The sequence below is a fragment of the Mytilus trossulus genome, chromosome 2 (assembly GCF_036588685.1).
Source record: "Mytilus trossulus isolate FHL-02 chromosome 2, PNRI_Mtr1.1.1.hap1, whole genome shotgun sequence".
In the NCBI taxonomy this organism is placed as follows: domain Eukaryota; kingdom Metazoa; phylum Mollusca; class Bivalvia; order Mytilida; family Mytilidae; genus Mytilus; species Mytilus trossulus.
Genome location: NC_086374.1, coordinates 74,183,709 through 74,202,495, shown reverse-complemented (window position 1 = coordinate 74,202,495; position 18,787 = coordinate 74,183,709). Strand labels below are relative to the sequence as shown.

The window sequence follows — 18,787 nt, the reverse complement described above, 5'->3', positions numbered from 1 at the left end:
GTAGCTTTCCCAAATGGATATTATGACTAATCTACTGAAATGACAAATGCAGATTATATAATGTTTGTACATATTGGTGAATTTTGATGTTTTGTCAAAGTCCAACATAAAGGGCAATGGTTTTATTCCAGTTACATTTGTGATGATATTTAATGAAGTGAAATATATCTTAAACTTTTAAATAGTGGCAAACATACCTTGTTTGTACATTTTACACATTTTTAACACTTATTTCAGAAAAAAAACATTTTTCTAATTTTTGTTTTGCATAAAAAAGACTGATATGTTCAAAGAAGATGCTTTAAGATGATAATGATAAGAAACTGATGCCTAAGATTTAGTTCTACGGAAATAGATATTATAGATTATGATTATGAAATATAATTTTTTTCTGGCTGAAATATAACAAGGGTTTGATTGGAGGTAAAGAGCTCAATTGACTGGGATTGTTTTATTCTATACACCAGTGACATAATACGGCAATTAGAAGATAAAATTGGCCATTTCAAGTATTGGATAGTGTTATGATTAGAAAACGTTCTTTTGACTGAGGGAAGATAGTTCGTAATTGATGATTTTTTATAAAGGATTAATGGAAAACTATAGTTAAATTGGCATGTGGCTTGATGATTTGAACAAATATTTGTTGAATCCGTTTTTGACATGGAAAAACCAAAACTAGATGCATGGTGTGCAGTTGTATTACGTATAAAATAACTAAAAAGTGCAGCAACTTAAAACAAATCATAACTTTTGTGTTAAAGTGTTAGTTTGTTTGGAAAATAAATAAATTTGTATCTGAAATGGAGTTAACAACCAGACAGTTACAGACAGGGAGGAAAAGATTGGATGAACTTACACATAATCTGTGCAGGTAATAGGGACCGTTTGATATAGTGAAATATTGATCTGGAAAAAAAGTAAATAAAAAAGGGGGTAGGGGTTTTAACAGTATTTATTATAAACTTTTAATTGGTTATTTGAGCACAAATATTTCAATATTGATAAGATATGAAGATCATTAGGTTCAATATAAAATTAAGACTTGGCGTATATCAGAATTGTATAGTAAAAGGTATCATGTCACTAATTAATTATATATGTTACTGAAGGTTCACATTTTAGGCAAGTTTTAAGAACTATATATATATTGACATTAATTATTTGATGGAAAAATCATTATTGTTTACCTCAATGACCAAGAAGTCTTAAAATGATAGTTGGTCAATGTAACCTGGGAATCACATAAACACAATAAGTGATAAAATGTAATTCACAAAGTTTATTTATGTGCTTCAACTAGCTGTATGTGTTAGAGTATGCCAGTAACAGGTTCAAACTTAAAATCCACCTCAATCACACCTGTTTTTTTCCAATGATAAAAATGCCTAAGAGATGGAGATGGGGCATTTATAATGTTTTTCTGTCAATTTGTATGTCCATCCCTTTCAGCAGTTTTATGAGGTTTGGTTTAGAGGTAGTTTTAAGTTGCCAAAAAAATTGTTCATTTTGAAGTAAATTTCACATCACTCATGTCAAATTAGGTTTTTTATCCAGATATCATCAATTACTGAATATGGGAATACAATAGTGTGAGTGGGGCCTGGTGTCCTAAGGACAAATATTCTTATATTTTATTACTAAAATATTGTGAAAAAAATTATCATTAATTAAAAGGACAAGAAGTTTAAAAATAAAAAGATTGAATAAGATCAGAGGTTTAGACTAAGAAACCTCATCAGTCAAACTTATGTTAATACAAATTAGATTTTATTAGCACAATTTACGCCCTATAAAGGGTCAATGTAATACCAGTATACAGATCATAACAAGACAATATACAACCTAAACAGTAAATACATGTACAGTTAACTACAGTATGCATAGGCAACAATGATATTCAGAATGAATGAAACAATAATATTTGGTGCAAATAAAACTTAAATGCCTCTTGTCCTTAGTGCTAGTAACTTTTTAAAAAAGAGAATCAAGTTATTTCACTTGTTTCTTGTTACTATATAATATAGTGTTTCGTAGTTTCATTATTCTGTTTTCTAAATGAATCTATTTCCATCTAAATTATTTATTTGAAATTTTATTTGTATTTTATATGTTCTCAGATTTATTTTAAATTTTAAACTAAAAAAAGAAACTAGAGTCATTATCCTCTATTACACTACATGTTTTAGAAAGTGTTTTCTGTATGTGTATCTTATTGGATATTGGTTTATCCAAATAATCAAAATGAAATAGATGATGAGCTATTTAAATTGATGTAAATGAATAATAGATGCCCTGAGTACAAAACTTTTGTAAAAGAAGTCTTAATAAAATACCAAACTTTTGCTTTTGAAACTGTGTTTCAAAGAAGTTTAAATTAATTTGAATATTTGATAATTGAAAAAAAAAAGTCTAGAGTTACTTCCCCTATTTAATAGAGATCTTTGACGAAAGATTTAGAAATCATTCATAAAAATGTTATTTAATGCTACATAAAATGTTTATGAAGCTACTAAAATAACTTCCTATCAAAATAATAAGACAACTCCCCTGGTGTGTCTTATCCTAAAAAATAGCTGAAATGTTGTTTATCAACTGTTTATCAAAGTATACAAACATTGCTTGTCTTTTTCTGTGAACTGTGTGAAGTTCTTCTCTATGAATGATTAACTGCTGATTAGAGGCTAACAGTCTGATTTCCTCTGCTTAATTAAAATGTGACTTTTGATTTCTCACCTGTTGAGGAAATGATTTGATGTTCGTCTGATGTTTATAAGTAATTGAGGTATAAATAAGCAGGTAACACAAGATTTTTGAAAAGGTAAATTTAGGATTAAATTTTGTGATTTGTTTATTGGTAAAATACACCAGACATCAAAAGATGTTAAACTGCATGACTTTTTATAAAGGTGTCTATCAATATTGTGCTATTGAAATTCAAATTCTGTCCTATCTTACAGAAAAATGAGTTGTCTACCTTTTTAGTACCACATTTAATTTATTTATAGGCTTGTTTTCTTTTAAAGTTTTTTTTTTCATCCCATCTTAGGATCCCAAAACAAGTCTTAAATTGGACCCAAAGGACAAGGTGGTGCTTCAATATCAGAATTTTATTTTTTTATATGTTTATTGTGACCTTTTTTTTTTTGTCTTTTAAATATCCTTTTAAATGGGCTAATAATTTGCAGACTTTTTTTGTTTTCACAAACTGCCCTTCTAATTTCCTTATTTTAAAATTCAATAAAATATCAGAACGAGTACACAAATAATTCAGTCTTTAAATTCTTTTTTTTGGCGAGACCTTTATGGGCAGTCAAGGTCATTAAACAACCCCTAGTAGCTGTTGTACAATTGATACATTAACATGAGAAGTAGAGTATAGGGAGGATCGTAATTATTAAGGTTATTAGGACTGAAACATGTTAGTTTTGTCAAAGAAATGTTATATAACAACCAGCTTAACTATATATTTATAGACTGGGACATTGAGTCTTGTCTCTTAATTGGCTTGCTTAGTTTCACTGAATATAACCTTTAGTGGTTTGAAAATAATTGTACATGTGATATAGCTGCTGAATTAATTCTGCTTGTGACTAAAATTTAACACTATCAAAAAAGAAATATTTGTTCTTTTTCAATTTATCTGAGAATACATATGAAAGTCTGCATGTAAGCTTGAATGTTATAAGTAAAGAAACTTTGTATTTTATAATTTCAGGATAGTTTTGGAACGACAGCAGGTGATGGCCCACAAACATATAGCCATACCAACATGGCTGGAGGCCTTGGGACTGTCAGAATATAACGGGCTGTTCCATCAATATAATGGAGTAGAGGTAAGCTTGCATACCCATATGGGTCAATATTTTAAAACAGTTAGAATATAACATCCATGCCATGATTTGAAGTACAGACAGTAAGTGATTTTTATGCCCCACCTGTGATAGTAGAGGGGCATTATGTTTTCTGGTCTGTGTGTCCATTTGTCTGTTCGTCAGTTCATCCCACTTCAGGTTAAAGTTTTGGTTAAAGTTTTTGGTCAAGGTAGTTTTTGAAGTCAAATCAAATTGAAACTTAGAACACATGTTCCTTATGGTATAATCTTTCTCATTTCAATATTTACTCCAATTTCACGGTCCACTGAAGATAGAAAATAATAGTGCGAGTGGGGCATCATTGTACTGTGGACACATTCTTGTTAGGGAAATGATATTTGGTAGTTTCATATATTGGACTTCATAGATATAACAATATAATAAAATGTGCATGATATAGTTAGCACACAACACACATGCACACAACACACATACATTCTCACCAATCTCATTGGCGGCACTATCTTTTTGTAATTTCAACCCAGATTCTTAAAACTATACAGATGATGCGCATGCAGGACATGTTTGCAACTTCTAACATACAGTGCTCGTTTTCTTCTTCTAATTGTCTACACTTAAAAACTTTCAAAAGATGGTAAACAAAATTATTCTTATATTAGATTTGTTGTTGAAATCAACAATAAACCAAATTTATATGTTTAAATTATACTATGAACAAATAGATTTATAGAAATATGTCATATAAATCTATTTCAGGATTTGATCTACCTTGGTGAATCAGATATTAAAGATTTAGGATTGAAGAATGGAGCCCACAGAGCTAAAATTGTGTCTAGCCTTAGACTGCTTAAAGACAGATATGAGAGAGGTATGGTATATTCATACCTTTGTATTTAATTAAATAGGAAAATATGTACGGTATGTAATTTTACTTACTCTAAGCTTAAATCAAACTAGAGGCTCTAAAGAGCCTGTGTCGCTCACCTTGGTCTATGTGAAAATTAAACAGAGGAAGCAGATGGATTCATGACAAAATTGTGTTTTGGTGATGGTGACATGTTTGTTCATCTTACCTTTACTGAACATTCTTGCTGCTTACAATTATCACTATCTATAATGAACTTGGCCAAGTAGTTTCTCTGGAAAATGTTACTGGTAGTAAAAATTTACAAATTTTATGAAAAATGGTTACAAATTGACTATAAAGGACAATAAGTCCTTAGGAGGTCATCTGACTATTTTGGTCATGTTGACTTATTTGTAATTCTTACTTTGCTGAACATTATTGATGTTTACAGTTTATCTCTATCTATAAGATAATAACCCAAAAAACAGCAAAATTTCCTTAAAATTACCAATTCAGGGGCAGCAACCTAACAACGGGTTGTCCGATTCATCTGAAAATTTCAGGGCAGATAGATCTTGACCTGATAAACAATTTTACCCCATGTCAGATTCTCCCTAAATGCTTTGGTTTTTGAGTTATAAGCCAAAAACTGCATTTTACCCCTATGTTCTATTTTTAGTCATGGCCGCCATCTTGGTTGGTTTGGCGGGTCACGCCACACATTTTTTAAACAAGATACCCCAAAGATAATTGTGGCCAAGTTTGGATTAATTTGGCCCAGCAGTTTCAGAGGAGAAGATTTTTGTAAAAGATATATAAAATTTACAAAAATGGTTAAAAATAGACTTTAAAGGGCAATAACTCCTAAAGGGGTCAACTGACCATTTTGGTCATGTTGACTTATTTGTGAATCTTACTTTGCTGAACATTATTGCTGTTTACAGTTTATCTCTATGTATAATAATATTCAAGATAATAACCAAAAACAGCAAAATTTCCTTAAAATTCCCAATTCAGGGGCAGCAACCCAACAATGGGTTGTCCGATTCATCTGAAAATTTTAGAGCAGATAGATCTTGACCTGATGAACAATTTTACCCTTTGTCAGATTTGCTCTAAATGCTTTGGTTTTTGAGTTATAAGCCAAAAACTGCATTTTTACCCTATGTTCTATTTTTAGCCATGGTGAGCTAAAAAGTTATTAAAGATACTGTTTTAAAGCTGTACGTTTCTGTGAAGAATGAATTTGAAACAATCTCATTAGTAACTTTGCCTCAATCCACAAAAATGGGTACTGATGAAAATGAATTAATCTGAAGTTGTAGGAGATGCTGAATGGTCAAGTGCAATATTTAAAACAAAATGGTGACTTTACAGTCAAATATTTAATCATGGTGATTATATAATTTGAAATGTTTTGCCATAAAATTGTTAGGTGTACTTGGTAAAAATGTCTGTATAACTGTGATTTTCAACAATTTTAAAGGTTGTAAACCCTTAATTTTGGCAAAAATAAGCAGAGTGGAATGAAATTTTAACTTGATCTGTAACTCGTCATGGTTAGCTCACATACCAAAAATCAGCCCAATATCTGAAAGCATTTAGAAAAAATTTCCATATAACTGGGATTTTCAAAAATTTATCAAAGTTCAAAGCTCGTAATTTCGGCAAAAATTAGCCAAGCGGAACTAAACTTAAACTTGATCTGTAACTCATCATGAGTAAATAACATAGCAAATATCAGTCCAATATCTGAAAACGTTTAGAAAGAAAGTCTGTATAACTGTGATTTCAACAAAGCTCCTAATTTTGGCAAAAATTAGCTGAGGGGAACGAAACTTAAACTTGATCTCTAACACATCATGGGCAACTGACATACCAAAAATCAGCCCAATATCTGAAGGCACTTAGAAAAAAAACTCTGTATAATGGTTTGTTCCGGAATGACGGAATGACAGAATTACAGAATTACAGAATGATTGACAAGGGTAAAACTATATGGCACCAACAACTTCTTTGCAGGGCCATAAAAATGTATTTAAGTCTTTTAAATTTTACTATTAAAGTAAGACATGATAAGTTCAAATAACATCAGAATTCGATTCCCAGTGAAAATTATGCTCTGTGTGAATCATATCCAGAATGTAATTACAGATTGCACAAAACAAAGTGGATATTTTCCTAGAGATTGTTGTGCTAAATAAGAAATATTTTATAAGAACTGCATTTACTATACTTGACTGAGACAAAATCTGTGTTTTGTTTTTTCCAGGTCATAAAGCAACTCCAGTTATACAGAGAAGTAACAGTGCTTCTGCTCAGTAAGTTTAACTGCTTCTGTATTTAATTTTATTCATTTGCATAAATTACCTTTATATGGTAATTTCTGCTGTCTGCAACTTAATGGTTTTGAACAAAATTACATATTAATTGTAATCTGAGTAGGTATCAAAAGTTAGAAGATACCAAGGGAGCAATCAAGCACCAAAAGTCAAAGAAAAATAAACAAAACTCGCATGGCCAAAAGTACAAAATGATTAAAAGGCAAACAAGTCTGACAACCAAGTCTGAAAAACCATGAATACAATCCTGAAAATTGATACCAGCTCTGGCAAACCATAAGTGTTTTTCAAAACAAATCAAAAGCATACATAGAATCATTAACAGATGAGTTTACACCTGATTATTGAACTTATTCTAGTTTTGAGAATAGCATTAATTCTTTTTTCTCATGAAAATGTCTATATTGGCTTTAGTCATAATCATTGTAGTTTGATTTTGAGAATAGAAGATTCAACTTATCTGTGACCACCTAGCATACAAAAATTACTCACAATGTAAATGAAATAATTTTACCTGAACATATAAACAATATTGTCCCAAGATGACCCCATTATTTATATGGAAGCATATAAATGCTAATGTACACATTTATCAGTGTGATGCATTGTTTTGATACCTGCTAATGATCTTTATTGTAAACATAAATTATGAAAATAACATGCATTCTATATAAAGGTTTATGGAAAGCAAAACAACATTAGATTTACCAAAAATTCAGGATGATTATTTTTCAAATAATTTTGAATAAGTTTGTCTGAAATTTAACATTCATGAAAAGATTTACAAAATAACAGAATTAATATCAAATGTGTTCACTGATTGCTAAAAAAAGTGTGCCTTGATTTCTCACAAATCATTTTTCCTTTTTTAGCTCACCTGACCTGAAAGGTCCAGTGAGCTTTTCTCATCACTTGGCGTCCGTCGTCCGTCGTCCGTCGTCCGTCCTCCGTAAACTTTTACAAAAATCTTCTCCTCTGAAACTACTGGGCCAAATCTAACCAAACTTGGCCACAATCATCCTTGTGGTATCTAGTTTAAAAAATGTGTCCGGTGACCTCGCCATCCAACCAAGATGGCCGCCATGGCTAAAAATAGAACACAGGGGTAAAATGTATATTTTGGCTTATATCTTTGAAACCATAACATTTAGAGCAAATCTGACATGGGGTAAAATTATTGATCAGGTCAAGATCTATCTGCCCTGAAATTTTCAGATGAATCAGACAACCTGTTGTTGGGTTGCTGCCCCTGAATTGGATATTTTAAGGAAATTTTGCAGTTTTTATACGACCGCAAAATTTGAAAAAATTTTCGTCGTATATTGCTATCATACTGGCGTCGTCGTCGTCGTCGTCGTTGTCGTCGTCGTCGTCCGAATACTTTTAGTTTTCGCACTCTAACTTTAGTAAAAGTGAATAGAAATCTATGAAATTTTAACACAAGGTTTATGACCACAAAAGGAAGGTTGGTATTGATTTTGGGAGTTTTGGTCCCAACATTTTAGGAATTAGGGGCCAAAAAGGGCCCAAATAAGCATTTTCTTGGTTTTCGCACTATAACTTTAGTTTAAGCTAATAGAAATCTATAAAATTTTGACACAAGGTTAATGACCACAAAAGAAAGGTTGGTATCGATTTTGGGTGTTTTGGTTTCAACAGTTTAGGAATTAGGGGCCAAAAAAGGGCCCAAATAAGCATTTTTCTTGGTTTTTGCACTATAACGTTAGTATAAGTAAATAGAAATCTATGAAATTTAAACACAAGGTTTATGACCATTAAAGGAAGGTTGGTATTGATTTTGGGAGATTTGGTCCCAACAGTTTAGAAATAAGGGGCCCAAAGGGTCCAAAATTAAACTTTGTTTGATTTCATCAAAATTGAATAATTGGGGTTCTTTGATATGCTGAATCTAACTGTGTATGTAAATTCTTAACTTTTGGTCCCGTTTTCAAATTGGTTTACATATAGGTCCAAAGGGTCCAAAATTAAACTTAGTTTGATTTTGACAAAAAATGAATCGGTTGGGTTCTTTGATATGCTGAATCTAAAAATGTACTTAGATTCTTGATTTGGCCCCGTTTTCAAGTTGGTCCAAATCAGGATCTTAAATTATTATATTAAGTATTGTGCAATAGCAAGTCTTTTCAATTGCACAGTATTGCGCAATGGCAAGAAATAACTAATTGCACAATATTGTGAAATAGCAAATTTTTTTTTAATTAGAGTTATCTTTCTTTGTCCAGAATAGTTTGCAAGAAATATCTAATTTCACAATATTGTACAATAGCAAGAATTTGTTTTAATTGGAGTTATCTTTCTTTGTCCAGAATCAACAAGAAATATCTTATTTCACAATATTGTGCAATAGCAAGAATTTTTTTTAATTGGAGTTATCTTTCTTTGTCCAGAATCAACTTAAATCTTTGTTATATACAATATACAATGTATATTCACTTTTTACTACCAACTGATAAATTAAAATAATCTTTCCCATTCAGTGATAACAAGCATTTTTTTTTACATCTTAATATAATTCAACAGCATAGTGAATTGCTCTAAGAGAAAACAAAAATTTTAAGTTCATTAGAACACATTCATTCTGTGTCAGAAACCTATGCTGTGTCAACTATTTAATCACAATCCAAATTTAGAGCTGAATCCAGCTTGAATGTTGTGTCCATACTTGCCCCAACCGTTCAGGGTTCAACCTCTGCGGTCGTATAAAGCTACGCCCTGCGGAGCATCTGGTTGGTTATTATCTTGAATACTATAATAGATAGATATAAACTGTAAACAGCAATAATGTTCAGCAAAGTAAGACCTACAAATAAGTCAACATGACCAAAATTGTCAGTCAACCCCTTAAGGAGTAATTGCCCATAATAGTCAATTTTTAACAACTTTTCGTCATGTTTTTGTAATTTGTACAAAAATCTTCTTCTCTGAAACTGCATGGCCAAATATAACCAAACTTGGCCACAATTATCATTGTGGTATATAGTTTAAAAAATGTGTCCGATGACCCCGCCTTCCAAACAAAATGGCCGACATGGCTAAAATTAGAACATAGTGGTAAAATGTAGTTTTTGATTTATATCTTTGAAACCAAGACATTTTAGGGCAAATCTTTAAAGATTTAAATGTCCATTAGAATAAGATCTATTCCCTCACAAATTTTCCGATGAATCCGACAACTTGTTGTTGGGTTGCTGCCCTAAAATTGGTAATTTTAAGGAAATTTTGCAGTTTTTGGTTATTATCTTGAATACTATAATAGATAGAGATAAACTGTAAACAGCAATAATGTTCAGCAAAGTAAGACCTACAAATAAGTCAACATGACCGAAATTGTCAGTCAACACCTTAAGGAGTTATTGCCCTTAATAGTCAATTTCTAACAACTTTTCGTCATTTTTTGTAACTTGTACAAAAATCTTCTTTTCTTAAACTATGGGCCAAATTTAACCAAACTTGGCCACAATCATAACTAGGGTGTCTAATGACCTACCAACCAAGATGACCGACATCAGTAAATACAGTAACAGGTGAGCGACACAGGCTCTTGAGAGCCTCTAGTTTCACAGTAAAATACATTTTCTTAATAAAATGTGTACTCAGTATAAAATTAAACTGTTATAAGCTTATTTTAACTATATTGCCCTCAATATGACTATGTTTGTTTTAAAAGATGTGACAAATATTTTTATTTATTTCTAATGTACCTATATAGGACTGATTACCAGTATTACAATCTGTATGTGTGATACACTACTTTTTCATGTTGATTGTGAAGGTGCTGTTAACACATTTCTTGTTGTTCTATTGTTATAATCAATGAGCGACATCTTTTTTTTTAAACTCAGCAGCAAGATGTGGTTTAATTCCCCCTAAAGCCACATCAGATTGTAAAAACGTAATGGTGGTTAAATTACTCCTTAATTTGTACAGTAATTGAATAGTGGTTAAATGATGAAGTCAGTAGATACTTTTGTGGTCATCTTCAAACCTTGGTGACAGATATGATTGATTGTTGTAGGTCATGTGACACTTCCTATCAGCGTCTACTTACTAAGGTACATAATAATTACTTTATGTACCTCACAAGAACAGGTTATGTTGATCTCTACTTTACGTAAGAAAAATTGGAAGTTTCTGATGTTAGTACACATGTTTTCCTATTGTTTTACTAAATTTAAAAAAAAGGAAAAAACTGACGATTTATTTTTAAAGGAGAATTTTTTTGGGGGGAGACATGTTGATGAACTGCATTTTAAACATCAATTTAAGAAAATAATATGCATTCTATATCATTGACCTTTTAAAGAGGAGGCATTTGACATTATGTCCCTTCCTGAATATACTGTATTGAAAACTCCAAAGACACTATGATTATAGACAAAACATATGTATCTATCTTTTGGCAAAAAAAAGATAAATAAATAAATCTGTACATTCAAATTATCTATGTTTACTGATTACTCTTACAAGATACCAAATTACTAAAGATCCATTTAGAAATGTAAATTTTAAGAAATAGTATAATTTTGAATTCAATGATGGATTAAATTTAATGGGTGGACATTTTTATTTAAACCATGTAATATTTCCATCTGTATATCCTGCTACACATGTTTTCAATACAAAATTTATGTAATTATATGCACATATTTCTCAACTTTTAAAGATGCAGGTGTGACAATAAAATCAAAATAATCCATAGAAAATGATAAAGTGTTTGACATTTTTGAGTTGTACCACTTTTTTTCTAACACAAAAAAACAACATTGAAAATAAAATTTGTCTTAAATGATACTATTTCAGGATTGGCTGTGATAAAAATTATGTTATTGCTTATTTGTTGACAGCTGTATCAAATACTAACATTCAATACAAGATTAACCTTTTGACCCTAGAATACCCAATGATAGCATGTTTCCATTTTATGACTAAATATAGGAGAAACCTCAAGTGGTCACCACTTATAGTTTTATCATCCTCTCAGAGTAAGGATATGGGTTAAAACAAGTATTTGTTCACTTAGGAAGTAATATTATGGAAGTAATATTACACTTGAAAGGCCCATTGACATGACAACTGACTGAATAAACCAATAGGTGATATCTCATGTGATATTAGGATAAGCTTGGGTCATTTGAGGTAAGGATATAACCTTATTATCGAATAAACCTAATGATTTGATTGATTTTTCAAATATTTATTGCAATAAAATTTCAAATTCAAATTCAATTAGTCTTAAACCCCAAAAATGCTTGCCTCTGTTTTGTGTGTTATTTTTAGTAGTCCATTTATTTATTATTTCATTTTGCAGTCCTGCCTTGTTAGGATATTTTGAATTTTATACATAATTCATAAATTGAAAAAAAATAAGTTTATTGGCTTGCTTTTTAATAAGGAGCACAGAATTGTACTGATAAAGATTGGAACATATCTATCCCTCAACATAGCACTCATAGAGACCTTTATCATAACCTGAACTAGCCCTGATTGTCACTAGCAAAGAATATACAAACTTTGTTACCAACAGATGACATAATTTACAACTGCTGATGAGTCCCTACAGGTTTGAAATATTCTAGGCACAGATGTTATGTGTCATTGACATGATGTTGACAGAGCAAAAAATTCTGCTCAAGTTATTTATTTATTTATTTATTAGGGAGGGGGATATGATTTTATATCGTTTTTCATTCTCATTGTGTCATTAAGCTGAAGAGCAGCAATAAAAGGGGATGTTTGTTTGCTTTTGGTTTTATGAAGTTCATGTTTAAGATTATTTTGTCATCAACTGACATGTACACCACATTCCTTCCATAATTCAATTTTTATACAGAGCATAAAATTAGGAGCAAGTTCCTTGTAGATTATAAGTTCAGTGAATAAGAAAAATGTGTTAAAAAACTGTCTGAAGCCAATAACACTAACAACAACTGACAAAGTAAGATAAAAAGCTGAAATCTTGAAAACTTCTAGATAAATTGAAATTGATAGAATAAAGTAAAGGTGTGATTGATTATATCCCAGTGGTTTCTTATAAAATTTGAAAATCAGATTATTATGTGGGACATCTGCCAGAAATTTGATGTTTTGAAGTCAGTGTCAGTTAAATATGATAAGAATTTACAATCTCTATGTTTATTTACGATTTTATGACCAGTTTTTGTCCTCAAGCATAAATCATATGTTATGATATCAAAATCAATGAAATGTGTCGCTCACATTCACCTCTATACATATACACACTTATATATATATATATGTATTGGATAGGTGAGTTCAAAGTAATGTATTATATTTTTTTACATTTACCAATATTGTGGTTTATTATTTTTTTTTATTCATATTGATTTTTGTCAAATATATAGGTGTTTTGATATGTGTAGCTTGTAACTGCTTCGTCAATTCTGGGTTTAATTTGATATTTTCATTATTAAATATAATGTAACATATATTTTTTAATGTGACAGCTTCATGGTCACTTTTAAAAAGAAAACTGCAATTTTAAACTTTCAAGCAGAATTTTAAAGAATCTTATATGACCACCTTCAGTATTAAATTATGTCACAAAGCAAATCAATATAACTTATATTTAATCACATTCAAATTATGATTAGTCAAAGATGAACGCTTAATGAAAGATATAATAATAATGTAAAGCAATTGTTTTAAAAAAAAATATATACTGAATTTTCATTATTTTTTAGATACCCCTGGTTTTTGGTGGTGTTTGAATTGCTTGAATGTGTTTTGCTTTCTGTGATTTTTGTGAGGTCCTTTTATCTGTGACCATGGTGTTGTTTGTCTGTCTTCCTCTAATGGGGTTACCCCCCTTTTTTTTTATATCATTAACCCCCTTTTTTACCAAAAAAAACCACATAAGTAATTACTTATCTCTCAAAATAAATGTTTATAAATTTTAGACTGATCATTTTCAATCCTTAGTTACATTTGTAGATGACACACACTGTCCACATAAGAGAGGTGTTAAAGGTCAGGTTTTAAAGGGAAGGCTCATTGAAGACATAACAATTAAATGTAATTAACCATTTGCAATATGTTGTTTAGTTCTTAAAGTTTAAATTTTGGTTGTTAATAAGAAGATTTTCTCTTTTAAAAGGTAGTTAGCCTTTTCATGTTTTAAAGTTCAAGTTGATGTTGTGTCATAAATTTCTTTGTCACGGTCTAAGTCTATTTACGCTTCATTGTATGTGCATTAATTTCATACAAAATATTTGGATATTTTTCATTTTTAGGCCATCAGTGTCATTGTGTGTGCATTAATTTTATATAAGATGTTATGATATTTTCATTTAAGGTTGTCAGCGTCGCCCCCTACACCGACAGTATATTCACCTGACTATCAGGTAGTCAATGTTGCACCTGGAAGATTGGAGCATGATTTAATAGCAGAATTACAGAGTGAACCTTCAGAATTGAAACATTGGCCTTGGTATCATGGTAGTATTTCTCGACAAAGAGCTGAACAATTAACTCATAGAACTGGGGATTTTCTTGTGCGTGACAGTAGTTCTCATCCTGGTGATTTTGTATTGACTTGTAGTACTAAAGGAGTACCGTTACATTTTATGATAAATTCAGAGGTGAAGGAACAAGAAACTCACATCCCTTTAATATCTTACCGATTTGAAGACGAACTTTTTGGATCTATTCAGGATTTAATACAATTCTATATGGCGCATAGGAAAAAAATAACAAAATCTTCAGGTGCTGTGATAAGTAACCCTATAGCTAGAACAATGCCATTGAGCTATTACGATACAAAATATGGATTTATGAGTAGTCTAAATACCACCGGTCATTACACACCATCTGGTGGTACAACTCCAAAACCTAGTCCGTTTAATACTCCTTCTGGTACCCCTAACACTAGTCCACATTCACAAAGAAGACATCCAACAAGATCAGGAAGTCACCCACTATTGCCTGTGGACAGTGAAACATTTGTCCATCGTGTTCCACATATTGATAGATCTGACAGCCTACCTGTCATACACGGCAGAACAACACCACCAAGAAATAATCAGACTATACCACATGTTGTTATCCCACATTATCATCAGCGAGCTGGCAGTGAACCAGTTCTTGGACCTTCTCCTGGTTACAGTGTCATTCAAAATAATGGACAGAGTGACAAATTTTTAACTCCACATCCGAACAAACTGTCAAATTCTAATTCAGATAGTGATTTAAATAAACCACCACCACCAAAACCAAGTAGGATTCCATCAATAAAATATAAACAAAAACCATTGGTTGTTAAACGGACCGAGGTTCAGGTCGAGGATGATAGAGACTACACTGACTATATGCAGGTTAAACAAGCGCCATCTTGGTTGAAAAATCCTGCATTTGAGAGAAATAATAATCATACACAAGACACAAACGACAATTTTATAAAAAATTCTTCAGAAGATTATGATAATAATTTTGAAAATGAAAAACAACATCCTAAGGAAAATGGTTTGACAGAACATTATAAATGTGTTGATTCTAAATCTAGGAAATGTTCAGATACAAGATTTAACTTCCTGGATCAAAGAGATTATTCTGAAATTCCTGATATCCCAGTGACTCTTAATGAATCTGATGACACTATCGCATCACAAAATGATAATCGCAATAGTTATGCTGATTATGATGCACCTAAAACAATGGACAGACAAATTTCTATTCCTGAGATTGATATACAATCAAACTTTCATCCAAAACTTTTTTCTTCTTCATTGTTGACGGATGAAAATAAACCATTAGAACCTGCAGTTTTAATTGATGTGAAAAATGTTCTTTTAACTGGGGATCCTAAAACTTTAGCTAATCATAGTACAAAACTTGACCTTGACCTTTGTAAGGTCGTTGAGGAACATGACCTAGGTGTTGGTGTTATATCAGGATTAGAATTACTGACTCTTCCACAAGGCAGCCAACTGAGACAAGATATAATAGAAAGGTATGATAATAAATAAGTTGCTCTCAAGAAAAAAAGAATTTATGTTTTTGAAATATATTGAGTTACTTCCCTGTGTTATTTGTCCTGGTTGGACAAGTGGTCAAAGAAGATCATTTGCAGTATTACTAACCTGTCAATACTGAGTTTGTGAGTTTGAGTCTGGCACATTGCAGGTGCATTTGAATCCAATCTGATATGATTGATTGATTATTGATTGATTGTTGGTTGCTTAACGTCCAGTGGCAAATATTTCATGCATATTCAGGACGAGAACAAGTTCACAATAAATACAATAATTGGTTGATACAATAGAGGCCATCTGGGATGATGGTTGGAGAAATTTGGACTGCAACTGGAAAATGAGGGTATATTAGATAGGGACAGAAATTTTGCCTTGCAACAGGCCACCTACGGACCCCTCAAAGAGTTGTTGCAAGGGTTCTTAACATGCAAAGAGCGTTGCACTCTCTTTACATGAGGAATAGAATTTAACATCCCCCTTATGACCAAACGAACGCCCCACTTCAGCAAGCGTTTTACTGTTGGTTGGGAGAAGACCAAGTGACCATATTTATATACCCCAGTCACCCTTGGGGTTCCAATCTTATATGAGAAGGATTGGTAGTTTTCCTACTGAAGGTCTTGGTTCTCTCTCCTCACTCTGGCTTCCTCCACCAATAAAACCTGACTGCCATGATATAGCCAACAATGCTATAAGTGGTGTTAAGCACAATCTTTTTTTCTCATGTTTGTTCTTTTTTACAACATACTTATTGCCTAGTATTTGAAAACCTTTACCAAAACCTTAACTTTAATTTGGTTGGTCATTATGTAATATATATCTAAATTTATTTACACAAAAATACCCTCATAAATGTATCTTATGCATAAAGTGGAAGTAAAGGTTAAAGAAAATTAAATAAAAAGTAGTTTTTAAATAATGACCTCACATAACATGCAAAAGTGGCAATTCTTTAGGCTTCATTTTAATCTTTTGATCTGCAGGGTACCCAGAGCTTAATTTTTAGAAAATTTTGTTAGATTCTACTGGCATGTAGGGATGAATTTTACAGGCTCAAGAGCAATTTAACAAGCCTGGCCTGCTGGGCCTGTGGTTAAGAGTGAAAACTGCTTCATGTTTTCCAGCAGAAAAAAAATGATTTTTGTAATTTCTTACTTATGTTTGTCCTTGTTTTCAAAATTCCAATAGGGAACATACTTTATATAATTGTTTAAATAAACCAATTTTTCAAGACGTTTAGGCCAATGGCCTTCTTCACTTATGTTTGTACCAACTAGATAATTTACCACAAGGTTTGAAGATATAAACAATACTTTTCATGTAAATAATTTTGTGGTATTTTGATACAATCAATATTTTCCACTTGCAAGTATGTCATGTATGTGTGAAAATAAACAATTTTTGTAATTTTTGTAAAATTTGCTAGAAAAATTTGTTACCATGTCAAAAGAAAACATTCAACCACAATGTTATGTGATTGTCATTTTGCCAATCAGAAAATTCCTTATTAAAAGGTTTGATAAATACTTTAGTTTATGTCTATCATATTACAATTATTGAATTGGCAGTGTACAATGTGTTACATCAATGATTTCTCATCAGAATGTATATGATCCATATATTAGGATTTAATGTGAAAGTATGAATTTCTTTAAAACTTATATTTCACAACTAGCTTTTTATGGCAATTTTATTTACAAGTTTAGAAATTGTTCTACATTCCATTTCTATCATGTCTATCCCACACAGATCATATATTAATTTTTTACCATGACCATCTGTACGTCTTCTTACTAAGTTTGGTTTCTGTTCTCTAACTTTAGTTTGCCTCAACTAAATCTTATGAAACTTTTTCACAACAGACAGATCAAGTGTGAATTTGGGTGGCGTCACTTCTATCTTTCTACAGTTATGCCCCTTACAATTGAAAAAATGCTGAATTTTTCATTTTCGTTTTGCCTCAACCAAATGTTATGATTGATTGATTGATTGATGATTATTGTTTCTGTCAACATTATAATGCTATTTTGTTGTGGTCAGTTTACATTGGTGGAGGAAAATGGAGTCCCAGTAGGAAAACACTGACCTTTGCTAGGAAAATTAAGATTAGAGTCTAGTGCACCAAAAAGAATTGTTGTCTTTTTCCCAGACTTAAAAACTTAGTCATCTGTCAGCAAAACTTACACAAGAGGGTCAAATTCTCCTGCATTTTTCAATCCCAATCATTGGATCTTCACAGAAGATTGTACACAAATTGTATTTATACACCATGAACATGGACTATTCTTGGATCATTTGAAGAATTTTTCATAAACTTTTCAGCAAAATATAAAAAAAAGTCAGATGTTACCAATTTTGAATTCTAGAAATCTAAAGTTTAAAATTCAAATAATTAAAATTTCAGAGAAGATACATATTTCTTTATCATACTAATTAAACTTTATCTCATAATGTATTTAATTTAAAGGATGTTTTATTATATAACAGGTGTTACTGTTCAAAGATTTTCACCATGGTAATGATTTTGACCTGTCCTAAGATTGTGGAGAGAGCCTCCATGTTGAGTCAGTGGATCCAGACAGCAGTACACCTTAGATCTTCACTGGGCAATCTCTTGGGCTTTGCTAATGTTATGGAAGGGCTGATGAGTCCTCAGGTAAACATATTTTCAAGAAATATTTCATTTGAATATTATTTTTTTCATTTTCTAAGGAAAATATGGGTATTCAGGAACATAACTTGTATGTTAGCATG

At 31.4% G+C, this 18,787-nt stretch overlaps 1 protein-coding gene across 9 annotated transcripts in view; it reads left to right on the top strand.

The window, feature by feature from the left end:
* LOC134708002 (SH2 domain-containing protein 3C-like) overlaps nucleotides 1-18,787 on the top strand; it is a 60,831-nt gene that overhangs the window by 36,233 nt on the left and 5,811 nt on the right. For 8 of the 9 annotated variants that reach the window (XM_063568214.1, XM_063568213.1, XM_063568218.1 and 5 more), the window contains exons 2-6: nucleotides 3,719-3,836; nucleotides 4,593-4,704; nucleotides 6,956-7,004; nucleotides 14,359-16,011; nucleotides 18,521-18,689. In XM_063568214.1, the coding sequence (XP_063424284.1) occupies nucleotides 3,719-3,836; nucleotides 4,593-4,704; nucleotides 6,956-7,004; nucleotides 14,359-16,011; nucleotides 18,521-18,689 (2,101 nt within the window). Of the gene's footprint in view, nucleotides 1-297; nucleotides 875-3,718; nucleotides 3,837-4,592; nucleotides 4,705-6,955; nucleotides 7,005-14,358; nucleotides 16,012-18,520; nucleotides 18,690-18,787 lie in introns of those variants that run through there. The other variant, XM_063568210.1, reaches the window with a different exon arrangement.